General features: G+C 36.8%; 1 protein-coding gene across 1 annotated transcript in view; it reads right to left on the bottom strand.

The window, feature by feature from the left end:
- PXDNL (peroxidasin like) overlaps positions 1-16,696 on the bottom strand; it is a 521,054-nt gene that overhangs the window by 144,274 nt on the left and 360,084 nt on the right. The window contains exons 5-6 of the mRNA XM_045982128.1: positions 16,602-16,673; positions 2,278-2,349 (exon numbers count right to left, since the gene is read on the bottom strand). Coding sequence (XP_045838084.1) covers positions 2,278-2,349; positions 16,602-16,673 — 144 coding nt within the window. The remainder of the gene's footprint in view (positions 1-2,277; positions 2,350-16,601; positions 16,674-16,696) is intronic.

The following is a 16,696-nucleotide window of genomic DNA, read 5'->3' as shown; positions in this document are numbered from 1 at the left end:
AACAACAACAACAAAAGCTGCTACTAAAATTTAACAAGAAAGAATAATAGAAGGGGATTAGAAAAACAAACAGGAGATTTAGCATTTCAAGACTTTCTGAGAGCCTTAGAAGTCAAGAATGATACTGAGATAGAAATGTATATAGAAAAGAAATATTTAATGGGAATTATAATTGCAAATATACAAAGACAGTGACTCTAACCACAAGTGATAAATTCAACAAAAGAGAAAGAGGCAAGTAAAAAAAAAAAAATATTCCTACTGCTACCAAAATAAAGCATCCTATGACCTGGTTACAAAATGCCTTGGCATTTTTTCAGTTTCCATATATGACTTAAAAACAAGAATGTTAAAACAACAACGAGATAACACTACACGTTTGTTAGAATGGCCAAATCTAGGACATTGATGACACTAAATTCTGGTGAGGATGTGGAACAACAGAGCTCTCATTCACTGCTACTGGGGCTAAAAAATGGTATGGCCACTTCGAAAGACAATCTGGCAATTTCCTATAAAACGAAATGTACTTTAACCATGCCATCCAGCAATCATGCGCTTTTGTATTTATCCAAAGGAATTGTAACCTATGTCCCCTCAAAAAACTACACATAGATGTTTATAGCAGCTTTATTTATAATTGCCAAAATTTGGAAGCCAACAAATGTCCTTCAGCAGTGAATGGATAAAGAAACTGGTTCATCTAGACAATGGAATATTATACAACACTAAAAAGAAATTAGCTAATAAGCCATGAAAAGACATGGGAGAATCTTAAATCCCTATGACTAAATAAAAGAAGTTAATCTGAAAAGGCTTTATACTCTATGATTCCAACTGTATGACATTCGAGGAAAGACAAAACTATGGAGATGGTAAAATGTCTAGTGCCAGAGGTTGGGGGGGGGAAGGATGAATAGGTGGAACACAAATGACTTTAAAGGCAATGAAAATATTCCACGTGACATTATAGTGATGATATATGTTCTTATACATCCATCTAAACTCATACCAAGAACAATAACAAGAGTGAACACTAAGATAAACTACGGGCTTTGAGTGATTGTGGGATATAAATTTTAACAAATGTTAACACTCCAGTGGAGGGTGATGGAGGGGGAGGCTATGTAGGAAGAAAGGGTATGTGGGAAGTCTCAGTACTTTCTGAAAACCTAAAACTGTTCTAAAAGATAAAGTCTTTTAAAACAACAAAACAAGAATCGATGCACTAATCCAAATGGCTGTGGTGCAACCAGTTCTGAGAAGTGAGGAAATTTTGACAGAAAAGGAGAATCTTCAAGCAGATGTGGGTCTGAGCACAAAGAGCACAGCCTGAGGAGAAACGGTAAGGCAGCATCCACTGTGAGAATTGCAATGAAAGTAGAGAATATACACTTGACAAAATGGACTGGGGCAAGGTGAATGTTCCTCCTGATTAATTATGATCCTTGAAACACAATGATTCCAAGCGTTTTTTCCAGGCATCAATTAAACACAAATTTATTTCCCCCAGTGTTCTGATATCTACTTAATCTTAACATTTCCTCGCCCATTGACCTGGTCCTGGACACATCACACCAGAAAGACACCAGCAACAGCATGACCTCCAAGACAGCTGAGAGATACACTTTCGTGATTTTTCCACTCCGTGCCCTCCAAATAGCTCTGGGAAGCAGGACCTGATAACTGGGACTTACTGAGGGAAAAAAACAACAACCCCAAATCCATCAATAATGCAGAAGTCTACCCAGAGAAAGGGGTGAAGAGACAGATCAGGGTAAAGGCAAGTGATTCACACAGGCAGAGAGAAGGCAGTTGGAGGCTCAAACAGATTGGGAGGTTTACTCCAAATTGTTTAGTGTAGGAAGAAATGAACTCCATCAGTAACCATACCTGCAACAACGGAAAACTTCTGAGGCCTGGCCAGAGGAGTTAGACTTTCTTTGGAACTTCTCACATCTCTTTTTAAATAAAAGTTAAAGGAAAAGAAGTCTTGGGAGTCTTTAGATTTGACCAGCAAGGAAATTACTGAGAACCAAGGAAAACCTCTCTTCAATATTCCTTTTGAATATCACTTCTGAGAGAATACATGAAAGCTTAGTCGACTGTCTGCATCCTCTATCACTCTGCAGTTAACAAAACCATTTTCTCCCTTACATGCTAGAATTGCAATGATCTTTCAGGGCCAAAGGAGACAAAGGCAAATCATTGCTTAGGATTTATTTATTTGGGGGGAAATCATAAGGTTTCTATGTCTGTGCACTTGCTTTCACTTACAGTCTCTTTAATGAATCCAGATGAGAAAAGCTCCCAGCCGGGATTTTAGATAATTTGTTGTTATGCAAAAACCTGAAAAACAAAAGATAACTTTGAATCACAACATAGCAATGATGCTTTGGGAGAGCTTCCTTTTTTTTTTTTTTTTTTTTTTAATGAATTGTGAATCCAAATACATTTTTAAAAGTATTTCAGTGAGAGGAGGATAGGAGAAGAATAAATGAAACGAGATGGGATTGGGAGGGAGACAAACCATAAATGACTCTTAATCTCACAAAACAAACTGGGAGTTGCTGGGGGGAGGTGGGGTTGGGAGAGGGGGAGGGGGTTATGGACATTGGGGAGGGTATGTGCTATCATGAGTGCTGTGAAGTGTGTAAACCTGGCGATTCACAGACCTGTACCCCTGGGGATAAACATACATTATATGTTTATTAAAAAAAAAAAAAATTGGAAGGGGGGCAAACCATAAGAGACTATGGGCTCTGAAAAACAACCTGAGGGTTTTGAAGGGGTGGGGGTGGGAGGTTGGGGGAACCAGGTGGTGGGTAATAGGGAGGGCACGTATTGCATGGAGCACTGAGTGTTGTGCAAAAACAATGAATACTGTTACGCTGAAAAAAATAAATAAATTTAAAAATAAAACATAAAAAAGTATTTCAGTGAAAAAGGACAAATACAAAACAGAGTATCATTTATGCAAGCACGTTTTTAAAGATTTACATGTATGTATTTTCTGACCCATGGTTTTTTTGAATTTCTAGTTTTATTTAGTTAGAGATTACAAATGCTAAAAAGAAAAATCACAGAAATAAGTCTTTAAACACATAGAAAATCAAGGTAGAGAATGCATTCATCAAAGAGAATGGCACAATGATGTATGACTGCAGCAGCCTGCAAGAGAGCCATGATTAACTGGATCCTGTGGATGGCAACCCTTTGTCTACTTTCACTTAGAGGCCACCAGCAGGCTTGCTAAATGACAGTTCCATTTGGTGCTGCTGTGGTTCCTGGCTCAGCCAACCATTTGCCTGTTCCCTTTCAAATTCATGTCCATGTCCGTGCTCCAGGCAGATCACAGTGAAGCACATCCCCAGGCTCTGTTGCCAATGGCACTCTGAGGCCCAGGGCCACAGTATTTCTGTCCTTCCTTCTACCTGGTCGGTTCTGCACCAGTGTGGGTTCCTTGAACACTGCCCTGGCCATACCACTTCTTCCACTGTGAGGAGAGAAACTGTGACTAGGAAATCACCAGCTAGGTTCATCTACCCACTAGCACTGCTGAAAACATATTCAACAAAGAGCACATGTTTGAAGAGAAGACAAAATAGTACTCTGCAAAACAGAGGAAAGCTCCATACCATTGATTTCTAGGGACTGTGGAAATGAGCACAAATTATCAAAAATAGTGTGCAGAAAATGTTAAGAGCTACAACCAGCCTCAGTCTGAGTCCTATTCCACAGCCATGTTTTCCTAGCAATGTATGGTTTTTGTTTAATTTTAACTATTTTTTCAATTAGGGACTAAGGTAACAGGGTGTCCTCAGGAGTCAAAATATTTTTATGACTTTGGAATTTGATGCACTTCTGAGTAGATATAATTTTTTTTCCTGTTCCTTACTATTTTAGTTCTTTATACCCATTTTCTCCTGCCCCACCCAATTCACCAAACTCAGAAGCAATGACTAGAGAAGAAAAAATGAAGAGTTAGTTATATTAAGATGGGTGTACAGACAGAAGTCACACAGTAATTCTCATTCCCCAAAAGTCCTAACCCATATCCATATCTCAGAAGATATTAGAATAGAATTTAATAATGGAGAAGTAGCGTGTAGTACATTGCAGCTGAACCTTGGGGAAAGCCACATAATTTGGACAACTATTCACGTGTTTTTTTTTTTTTGGACTATTAAATTATTTCACTATTTAAAATGAGTAGAGCCCAGTGTGATAACAACAGTAAAAATGATGTTGATCATTCTCTTAAAATATTTCTTTTAAAATTTTTATTTATTTATTTGACAAAGAGAGAGAGCATACAAGCAGGGGGAGTATCAGGCAGAGGGAGAGGGAAAAGCAAGCTCCTTGCTAAGCAGGGGCATGGGACTACATCCCAGGACCCTGATCATGACCTTAGCCAAAGGCAGCTGCTTAATCAACTGATCCACCCAGATCTTCTCTCTTAACATATTTAAAAGGCTAGAAATTGCATCAATAATTAGAGATTGAAAGATGTTATCTATTTTCCAAGCCAAGTAGACCAGAATTGTTTAACAGGCAAAACAAGTCAAGGAAAAAAAAACAATATTTTCATCATCACAGATTTTGAAACAAATTATGTAAATGTTGAAAAATTATTATCAAAAAATTTATTTCATTTGATATAGTGACAAAATGTCCAAATTAACGTTATTTCAACATTAGTTTCTGTCATACATATTATTAGGGTTCCCAAGTCAGATATTATTGTTATTTGTTGTATCTATAACTATTTGTTTTCAAATAGATTAATATCTCTAAACCTCAGTTCCTTTGTCTGTAAAATGAGCTTATTATTATAAGAGTTATTATTATTCATCTCCTAGATTACTATGTCAGTGACAGCACCAAAATAGTAGTCATATTTCAGTGGTACTGTTCAGCAGGGGTGCAAAACTGCATGCCTATGCTTTCTTTTTCCTCTTTCTTCTTTCCAACTTCTGTGAAGTTAATCTTCAAAATGCTTCTGCTATTTGTTGAGTTGTGCTTGTAGAAATATCACTTTGATTGTTTTGCCTCCAATAAGACCAAAAAGCATCTCTTCCTGTATTGGAAAGTTCATATAATAATTATTTGCTGCTAATGTTTTTTACCAAAGATATTTGGTTAAAAAGAAATTTAACAGTATCCATTGCACTGAAATTGATGCAAAGTCTGATCTCTTTCTTGTGAGAGAAATATACACAGTATCAAATAAACCAAGCGATGAATAGGTTTTCTCAACATTAATGTTCTGAGGAGAGAAAAGTATATCTTCTGCCTGAAATTTAGGTTAGTATCTCAAGACATCACCACTGGAAATCCAAGAGACTTCTAAGGTGTAGAGAAAACCACATTCAGATCCTATACTTAGAGAAAGCTGTTGAAAGAGCCTTTGTTGTAGTGAAGTATATGCATGTTAAAGAAGCTATCTCTGGGCTAATTGACTGGATGCCAGTCCCTGCTGCTCCATAAAGCATCCCGTGTGATGTTGTTTCAAGCTGGTATTCCTTCCAAACCAATAAAACTAAATGTATTCTAGTCACCATGAATGTTCTTTATGGCTACAGAATACCAGGGTTTCCTTCCCTTGGTATAATTTTCCCCATTTTTTAAGGAGATATTCATTAAAGCTTCTAAAAGAAAAACCATGCAATATACAAACTATAGTTTGCTGAGGTCAGTGTGCATATGAAATAAATACAAGGATCCAGCCTTCTGAAGAATGTCTACAGTCCCACCACTTTGCAATTGGCAAGTGGCACTGGGGAGAAATAGCACAGTTATCAGGTTCTTCAATACCAACTACAAATTATTACACAAAAAGTCATATTTTTGTATACTTTGACAAGCATTACTGCAACTTTCTGCCTGTGCATCAAGCTGTAAATTACCAGCTTGAATATTTCAACCTATGTGCCTTCACCAAAGCATAAAGATTCTTCTGCTTGGTGACATAATAATAATTAGTTTATGACTGTTTAAAAGTAAGGCTTATTGCTAGGGAAAATTTTAAGTTTGGTAAAGGACCAGGATTTTCAAATTAACTCTTCTCTTTATAGGAAAGATGAAGATGCATGTCTTCACTTGCCTGTCAGGGCAAAGAACATTCCACACAAGTGGTAAGGGTTGGTATTCATGAATGCAACACATGGGGACTTTTATCAAAGCCTGTAAGTAAAGAACTATCCTAACTATTGTTACTACCACTGCTGAATGCACATTACTTGAGGATGTGTGGTTACAGACAAAGTCATGCTAAATTTGTATAGATTGAGAATTACCTTAACAAAATAATTTAATTTTAATATTTAAAATATTATCTCAACAAACACACTTCAAAGTCATAGGGAGAAGAATTCTAACACAAAAGAGTGAATGAAACATGCAAATTTGCTTCATTCTCTTCCAGAAATCAACTGAAATAATAGCTCAGATGCTCAATACATTAAATAAACCCATAACAATCAAAAGGTCAGGATGCATAAGGTTATCAACAGATAAGAGGTTTCAGTGAACTCTGGAAAATACAAAATGCATGGAAGAAGGTTGGAAAATGAAACAGAAAAAGCAGAATCCCAGAGAATATATGAAGCAGGAACAATCTGATTGGGACCCAAGACACCAAACAGAGTAGAGGGACAGGATGGTAAATGAGGTTCACTGAACATGTGGATGGAGAAATGTAATTAATTTGTAGCTGTGGCCAAATGCTAAGAGGAAGAAAATTTATATATATATTTCTTATTATTAAATATATTATTTATCAAATATTATATTATTCTTAATAAATATATATACATATATATTTACTTTTATAGGTTTTTCTCTAAAGAAATTTTAAAAATTGACAAAGAAAAGTGACTGATTTTGCGTGGAGCAGCAACTGAAGAGGAAGCCTTTCCTTTCACATTCTAGTATTTTAGATGGAGAAATCTTCCATTTTCCTACCCAACTGTCCAAACTAAAATTCTCTTTGGAATTTTAAAAATTTTAAAATTCCCTCCAAAATGGGAAATTTTGGAAGAAAACAGACCTACCTACAAAGGAACAGGAGAAACTTAGACCTCAAACCCAATATTTTCAAGTATAAATATCAAGGATCACAAGGCTCTGGAGCTTGATCAGAACCATGGCAAAGAAAAACCAAGACAAAACAAAGAAAAACCAACTCCAGAAGAAGCAGGGGAATTTAAAGAACTAAAAAAAGAGAAATATAACAAAAATACACTGTGATTAATATATTCAGAGATCTTTCAAAAATATGTATATAGTTTTTATTTACATAATAGGGAGAAAACTAAAAGTTAAGCCTTTTTTCCTTGCTCAGTTCCCTACTCCTTCCAGACCATTCATGGATCCTAAGATAATAGCTCCCTCTGAAAGGGAGGAGATGCCATCACTGCCATCAGGCCTGTGAGGGCGTCAAGATCTCCTTTGGGGAACAGGAATCACCCCTTCCCAGTTTTCAATGGAAGAAAGCAGTGCTTATTTTTATCAGAAAATCTTTCCTCAACATTGAAGTCAGTGGCTTAGATTTTTTTGAGGTTATTAGTCATAGTGATGCTAAATCTTGAATTTACCAAGGTGGAACCCACTGCTCATGCCTGATAGAGCAGGAAATGGGTATAGTTCCCTCCTCCATACATGCTTTCATAAAAGCAAGAACACAAATCTAAACAATGAAATTTTATGCATTACAGTTCCTATGCTTCTATATGTAAATAAGTTTGGAGTCATGGCATAGAATAATGGTTGATTAGCGCTTTTTTATCTTTTAATTTTACTGGTCTATTTCATGTATCAGTGTGAAAGGGCATTGTTTTCAAAACCTACAGACTCCTAATTACAATTTCTTTTCAGATATATTTTAATTCAAACTGATTTCTGATTAAGTTTAGCTACGTCATTCTGCACTTTTTCTGTTCATTAAAAAAAATCCATATCTTGGGCTAAAATCACAATTAATTTGTTAATATAAGGTATTAGAGGAAATGAAGGAAATCACAATTAATTTGTTAATATAAGGTATTAGAGGAAATGAAGGGATAGAGTATTTTCATCTGATAAAAGGCAGTACAGGTCAAAATGACAGGGCCCAGCATGCTGTGGGGGTATCCTTAAGGGAGGGGGTGTGTCAGGTAAGAGCCTTCCCCAGGAGAGTAGGCAGCATGCCACGTTTCAGAGTTTGAAACACCCAGGTTTGGGTCTCCTGGGTGAGCGGTGGGAACTGCCATACTGTCTTCTATAGTGGCTTCATCATTTTATATTTCTGTCAGCAGTGCACCTGGGTTCCAATTTCTCCAAACAGGAGGACACCAAAGAGAAGAACAACAACAATTCTAGAAAAAGAAAATCAACCACTTTCTGAAAGATAGGACCTGTGGAGAACTGAATCCAAAGCGACGGGAAGATAGACTGCAGGGGGAGGGGCCAGCTCCCGGCAGGTGGAGGAGCAAGGGAGCACAAAATCAGGACTTTAAAGAGACTGCTCTACTGAGGGACATCACTCCAGAGGCTAAATTAGGGTGAAGCCCATGCGGGGTCAGCATGGCCCCAGGTCCCATAGGGTCACAGAAGGATCGGGGGCTTGAGTGTCGCAGAGCTTGCAGGTATTAGAGTTGGGAAGCTGGCTACAGAGACAGAGCCAAGGAGTGAGCTCTTAGCTCAGGGTTGCCTTGAACCAGTCGCAGGCTGGGTGAGCTCGGAGCCAGAGGCCAGGGAGACAAGAGTGATTGAGCGCTTGTCTCTGAGGGCACATTGAGGAGTGGGGCCCTGAGCTCTCTGCTCCTGCAGGCCAGAGATTGGGAGGCCGCCATTTTCATTCCTGTCCTCCGGAACTCTATGGAAAGCGTTCAAGGAACAAAAGCTCCTGAAAGTGAACCCAAGCAGACTACTTAGCCCAGCGCCTGCTAAGGGCGGTACAATTCTGCCTGGGACAAAGACAATTGAGAATCACTACAACAGACCCCTCAGCCAGAAGATCAACAAGAAATCCAGCCAAGACCAAGTTCATGTACCAAGAATAGAGGAATCCCAGAGAAGGAGAAAGCAAAGCATGGAATTCATGGCTTTCTCCCCATGATTCCTAAGTTTGCAGTTAATTTAATTTTTTTTTAATTTTATTTATTTTTCTTATTCTAAATTTTTTTTTACTTTTACCCTTTCCTCTTTTTATGTTTTAATTAGTTTATCTTAATAATACCTTTCAAAAAATAATAATAATCTTTTTTGAACCTTCATTATTATAGTCATATTTTACCCTTCATTGTATCTAACTTGATTTTTTGTATACACATAGGGTTTTTTTCTTCTAATAAATTTGGGGTACAACTTCTTCTAATAGATGAAAATATGCCCTAAATCTAGCTCCGGGTTCGTTCTAATCTCCAGCCCGAGCAAAATCTCTCCACTTTCTTTTCTTTATTCTCCCAACCAACTTACTTTATCAACTTCTTTTTTAGAAATTAAAAAAAATTTTTTTTCATCTTTATAGGCATATTCCATCCCTTCATTGTGTTTACCCTTATATATGTTTTTCATTCTTTAAAATTTTGGGAGGTAGTTTCTTCTAAGAGACCAAAATACTCCCAAAATTAAGTGGCTGAAGCTGTTCTAGTCACCAGTCTAATATATATATATATGTATATATATTTTATATATTTTTTTATATATTTTATATATTTTTTAAAATATATATATTTTTATATATCTTATATATATATATTTAAAATTTTTATATATTTTTATATATTTTTATATATTTTTAAATCTATATTTTATATATAAATATATATATTATATATATTTTAAATATATAAAATTTATATTTTATAATATATAAAATATATTATATATATAATATATATATATTTATATATTTTTTTTAATTTGTTTTCTTTTTTTTTTTAATTTTTTTTTCTGAACTTCTTTTTATCCCCTTTCTCCCCCCCATGATTTGGGGTCTCTTCTGATTTGGTTAAAGTGCATTTTCCTGGGGTCTTTGCCACCCTTTTAGTATTTTATTTGCTCTTTCATATATTCTTATATGGACAAAATGAAAAGGTGGAAAAATTCACCACAAAAAAAAGAGCAAAAGGCAATACCAAAGGCAAGGGACCTAATCAATTTGGATATTGGTAGTATGTCAGATCTAGAGTTCAGGATGACGATTTTCAAGGTTCTAACCAGGCTTGAAAAGGCAGGGAAGATATTAGAAAAACCCTCTCTGGAGAGATAAAAGGCCTTTCTGGAGAAATAAAAGAACTAAAATCTAACCAAGTTGAAATAAAAAAAGCTATTAATGAGGTGCAATAAAAAATGGAGGCTCTCATTGCTAGGATAAATGTGACAGAAGAAAGAATTAGTGATATAGAAGACCAAATGACAGAGAATAAAGAAGCTAAGCAAACGAGAGACAAACAAATACTGAACCATTAGGGGAGAATTCGAGAGATAAGTGACACCATAGGATGAAACAACATTAGAATAATTGGGATTCCAGAAGAAGAAGAAAGAGAGAAGGGAGCAAAGGTCTATTGTAGAAAATTATTGGAGAGAATTTTCCTATTATGGCAAAGGGAACAAGCATCAAAATCCAGGAGGTGCAGAGAACCTCTCTCAAAATCAACAAGAATAGGCCCACATCCCGTCACCTAATAGTAAAATTTACAAGTCTTAGTGACAAAGAGAAAATCCTGAAAACAGCCTGGGAAAAGAAGTCTGTAACATACAATGGTAAAAATATAAGATTGGCAGCAGACTTATCCACAGAGATCTGGCAGGCAAGAAAGAACTGGCATGATATATTCAGAGCACTAAATGAGAAAAACATGCAGCCAAGAATACTATATCCAGCTAAGCTATCACTGAAAATAGAAGGAGGGATAAAAAGCTTCCAGGACAAACAAAAACTGAAAGAATTTGCAAACACCAAACCAGCTCTACAGGAAATATTGAAAGGGGTCCTCTAAGCAAACAGATACCCTAAAAGTAGTAGATCAGAAAGGAACAGACAATATACAGTAACAGTCACCTTATAGGCAATACAATGGCACTAAATTCATATCTCTCAATAGTTACCCTGAATGTTAATGGGTTAAATGTCCCAATGAAAAGACACAGTGTATCAGAATGAATAAAAAAACAAAACCCATCAATATGTTGCCTACAAGAAACTCATTTTAGACGCAAAGACACCTCCAGATTTAAAGTGAGGGGGTGGAAAACAATTAACCATGCTAATGGACATCAGAAGAAGGCTGGGATGTCAATCCTTATATCAAATCAATTAGACGTTAAGCCAAAGACTGTAACAAGAGATGAGGAAGGACACTATATCATACTCAAAGTGTCTGTCCCGCAAGATCTAAGAATTTTAAATATCTATGCTCCTAACATGGGAACAGCCAACTATATAAACTAATTAATAACAAAATCAAAGAAACAGATCGACAAAAAATACAATAATAGTAGGGGACTTTAACACTCCCCTTACTGAAATGGACAGATCATCCAAACAAAAGATCAACAAGGAAATAAAGGCCTTAAATGACACACTGGACCAGATGGACATCACAGAACTATTCAAAACATTTCATCCCAAAACAACAGAATACACATACTTCTCTAGTGCACATGGAACATTCTCCAGAATGGATCATATCCTGGGTCACAAATCAGGTCTCAACCAGTATCAAAAGATTGGGATTATTCCCTGCATATTTTCAGACCACAATGCTGTGAAGCTAGAACACAATCACAAGAGGAAATTTGGAAAGAACCCAAATACATGGAGACTAAACAGCATCCTTCTAAAGAATGAATGGGTCAACCAAGAAATTAAAGAAGAATTGAAAAAATTCATGGAAACATATGATAATGAACACACAACTGTTCAAAATCTGTGGGACACAGCAAAGGCAGTCCTGAGAGGAAAATATATAGTAGTACAAACATTTCTCAAGAAACAAGAAAGGTCTCAAATACACAACCTAAACCTACACCTAAAGAAGCTAGAGAAAGAACAACAAAGAAAGCCTAAACCCAGCAGGAGAAGAGAAATCATAAAGATCAGAGCAGAAATCAATGAAATAGAAACCAAAAAAACAATAGAACAAATCAAAGAAACTAAGAGCTGGATCTTTGAAAGAATTAATAAGATTGATAAACCCCTGGCCAGACTTATCAAAAAGAATAGAGAAAGGACCCAAATAAATAAAATCATGAATGAAAGAGGAGAGATCACAACTAACACCAAAGAAATACAGACAATTATAAGACCATACTATGAGCAACTCTACGCCAACAAATTTGACAATCTGGAAGAAATGGATACATTCCTAGAGACATATAAACTACCACAACTGAACCAGGAAGAAATAGAAAACCTGAACAGACCTATAACCAGTAAGGAGATTGAAACAGTCATCAAAAATCTCCAAACAAACAAAAGCCTAGGGCCAGACGACTTCCCAGGGGAATTCTACCAAACATTTAAAGAAGAACTAATTCCTATTCTTCTGAAATTGTTCCAAAAAATAGAAGTGGAAGGAAAACTTCCAAACTCATTTTATGAGGCCAGCATCACCTTGATCCCAAAAGCAGACAAGGATCCCACCAAAAAAGAGAACTACAGACCAATATCCTTGATGAACACAGATGCAAAAATTCTCACCAAAATACTAGCCAATAGGATTCAACAGTACATTAAAAGGATTATTCACCACAACCAAGTGGTATTTATTCCAGGGCTGCAAGGTTGGTTCAACATCCTCAAATCAATCAATGTGATACAACACATTAATAAAAGAAAGAACAAGGACCATATGATACTCTCAATAGATGCTGAAAAAACATTTGACAAAGTACAGCATCCCTTCCTGATCAAAACTCTTCAAAGTGTAGGGATAGAGGGCACATACCACAATATTATCAAAGCCATCTATGAAAAACCCACCACAAATATCATTCTCAATGGAGAAAAACTGTAAGTTTCTCCGTTAAAGTCAGGAACACAGCAGGGATGTCCATTATCACCACTGCTATTCAACATAGTACTAGAAGTCCTAGCCTCAGCAATTAGACAACAAAAGGAAATTAAAGGCATCCAAATGGACAAAGAATAAGTCAAGCTATCACTCTTCGTAGATGATATGATACTATATGTGGAAAACCCAAAAGACTCCACTCCAAAACTGCTAGAACTTGCACAGGAATTCAATAAAGTGTCAGGATATAAAATCAATGCACAGAAATCAGTTGCATTTCTGTACACCAACAACAAGACAGAAGAAAGAGAAATTAAGGAGTCAATCCCATTTACAATTGCACCCAAAACTATAAGATACCTAGGAATAAACCTAACCAAAGAGGCTAAGAATCTATACTCAGAAAACTATAAAGTACTCATGAAGGAAATTGAGGAAGACACAAAGAAATGGAAAAATGTGCCATGCTCCTGGATTGGAAGAATAAATATTATGAAAATGTCTATGCTACCTAAAGCAATCTACACATTAAATGCAATCCCTATCAAAATACCATCCATTTTTTTCAAAGAAATTTAACAAGTAATCCTAAAATTTATATGGAATCAGAAAAGACATCGAATAGCCAAAGGAATATTGAAAAAGAAAGCCAAAGTTGGTGGCATCACAATTCCGGACTTCAAGCTCTATTACAAAGCTGTCATCATCAAGACAGCATGGTACTGGCACAAAAACAGACACATAGATCAATGGAACAGAATAGAGTGCCCAGAAATAGACCCTCAACTCTGTGGTCAACTAATCTTCAACGAAGCAGGAAAGAATATCCAATGGAAAAAAGACAGCCTCTTCAATAAATGGTGCTGGGAAAATTGGACAGCCACATGCAGAAAAATGAAATTGGACCACTTCCTTACACCACACATGAAAATAGACTCAAAGTGGTTGAAGGACCTCAATGTGAGAAAGGAATCCATCAAAATCCTTGAGGAGAACGCAGGCAGCATCCTCTTTGACCTCAGCCGCAGCAACTTCTTCCTGGAAACATTGGCAAAGGCATGGGAAGCAAGGGCAAAAATGAACTGTTGGGATTTCATCAAGATCAAAAGCTTTTGCACAGCAAAGGAAACAGTTAACAAAAGCAAAAGACAATGACAGAATGGGAGAAGATATTTGCAAATGACATATCAGATAAAGGGCTAGTATCCAAAATCTATAAAGAGCTTAGCAAACTCAACACCCAAAGAACAGATAATCCAATCAAGAAATGGGCAGAAGACATGAACAGACATTTCTGCAAACACATCCGGATGGCCAACAGACACATAAAAAAGTGCTCCACATCACTCAGCATCAGGGAAATACAAATCAAAACCACAATGAGATATCACCTCACACCAATCAGAATGGCTAAAATTAACAAGTCAGGAAATGACAGGTGCTGGTGAGGATGCGGAGAAAGGGGAACCCTCCTACACTGTTGGTGGGAATGCAAGCTGGTGCAACCACTCTGGAAAATAGCATGGAGGTCCTCACTAAGTTGAAAATAGAGCTATCCTATAACCCAGCAATTGCACTACTGGGTGCAATTTACCCTAAAGTATTTACTCTAAAGATACAAACGTAGTGATCCGATGGAGCCTGTGCACCTGAATGTTTATAGCAGCAATGTCCACAATAGCCAAACTATGGAAAGAACCTAGATGTCCATCAACAGATGAATAGATAAAGAAGAAGTGGTATATATACCCAATGGAAACTATGCAGCCATCAAAAGAAATGAAATCTTGCCATTTGCGACGACATGGATGGAACTAAAGGGTATCATGCTTTGTGAAATAAGTCAATCGGAGAAAGACAACTATCATATGATCTCCCTGATATGAGGACATGGAGAAGCAACATGGGGGGTTAGGTGGATAGGAGAAGAATAAATGAAACAAGATGGGATTGGGAGGGAGACAGACCATAAATGACTCTTAATCTCACAAAACAAACTGGGGGTTGCTGGGGGGAGGTGGGGTTAGGAGAGGGGGAGGGGGTTATGGACATTGGGGAGGATATGTGCTATCATGAGTGCTGTGACGTGTGTAAACCTGGCAATTCACAGACCTGTACCCCTGGGGATTAAAATACATTATATGTTTATAAAAAAAAAAATTGGAGTGGGAGGCGAACCATAAGAGACTATGGACTCTAAAAAACAACCTGAGGGTTTTGAAGGGTCAGCAGTGGGAGGTTGGGGGAACAGGTGGTGGGTAATAGGGAGGGCATGTTTTGCATGGAGCACTGGGTGTTGTGCAAAAACAATGAATACTGTTACACTGAAAAAATAAATAATAAAAAAATTTTAAAAATTAAAAAAAAGAAATGAAATATTGCCATTTGCAACGATGTGGATGGAACTAGAGGGTATCATGCTTAGTGAACTAAGTCAATCAGAGAAAGACAACTATCATATGATCTCCCTAATATGAGGAAGCGGAGATGCAACGTGGGGGGTTTGGGAGGTAGAAAAAGAATAAATGAAACAAGATGGGATTGGGTGGGAGACAAACTATAAGTGATTCTTAATCTCACAAAACAAACTGGGGGTTGCTGGGGGGAGGTGGGGCTGGCAGAGGGTTGGGGTTATGGACATCGGGGAGGGTATGTGCTATGGTGAGTGCTGTGAAGTCTGTAAACCTGGCGATTCACAGACCTGTACCCCTGGGAATAAAAATACATTATGTGTTTATAAAAAAATTAAAATATTTAATAAAAAAAGACAATACAAAAGGAGGCTTTCCAAGTGTTCTTTTGGTTTGTCATTGTCTTTAATAAAGTTTTATTAAATATAGCATTCATCTAGAAAAGTACACACATCATGCTATAAGTATGATGACTTTCCTGAAAGTGAATACAGCTGGAAAATCAGAAAAAGACAAAACTGCCAGGACTGCAGAAGCTCCTTCCTGCTGTTCCTCAACATCTCCTTCTCTCCAAGGGTAACCACTATTTAACTTCTATCTATTACACTTGTTCCTGCTATTTCTGAATTCAAACAAAAAGTCAAACTATGTAATTTTCAGTGTTTAGATTTTTTTTGCTCAAAATGTTTCTGAGATTCGTATGTGCTATATATATATATATGAATATACAGCAACTTATTTGTCTTCTTTTGTTGTTGAATGCTTGAGTACCTCTAGGGTCGAGTTGTTATAAGTGATACTGCCATTAATACTCCAGAACACACTTCTGACACATATGCACACGTGTGCACGTCTTTTGTGTCCAAAACTAGAAGTGGAACTGATGGATAGGTCATAGGGGATGTGTATGGTAAATTGTGGTAAATTCTGTCATAAGTTTGCAGAGTGGTTTTACCACCTTCGTGAAGTGTTCATTGCTTTTGCCCTGTATTTAATTGGGTTATTCGTCTTTTCTCCATTGATTTCAAACTATAGAATGGTATACAGTAACTCTATCTTATAGTACAAAGGTGCAGACTGCTTCTTGGGCTTACAACAAAATGTCCTGATCTCCTGGGCAGTCAATACATTTTATAAACTGAAGAAGTAAAGCAGAAGTAAAGGATTCTAAAAAGTCAACACTTACAGTCGCTCTAATTTCAGAAGGTCTCCAAAGGTCTCTGGCTGTAGTGTTTCTATTTGGTTGAAATGAATATACCTGGAAGGCACAAAACAAGTTGG

The sequence above is a fragment of the Meles meles genome, chromosome 1 (assembly GCF_922984935.1).
Source record: "Meles meles chromosome 1, mMelMel3.1 paternal haplotype, whole genome shotgun sequence".
Classification (NCBI taxonomy): domain Eukaryota; kingdom Metazoa; phylum Chordata; class Mammalia; order Carnivora; family Mustelidae; genus Meles; species Meles meles.
This window is presented reverse-complemented; position numbering and strand designations above follow the sequence as displayed.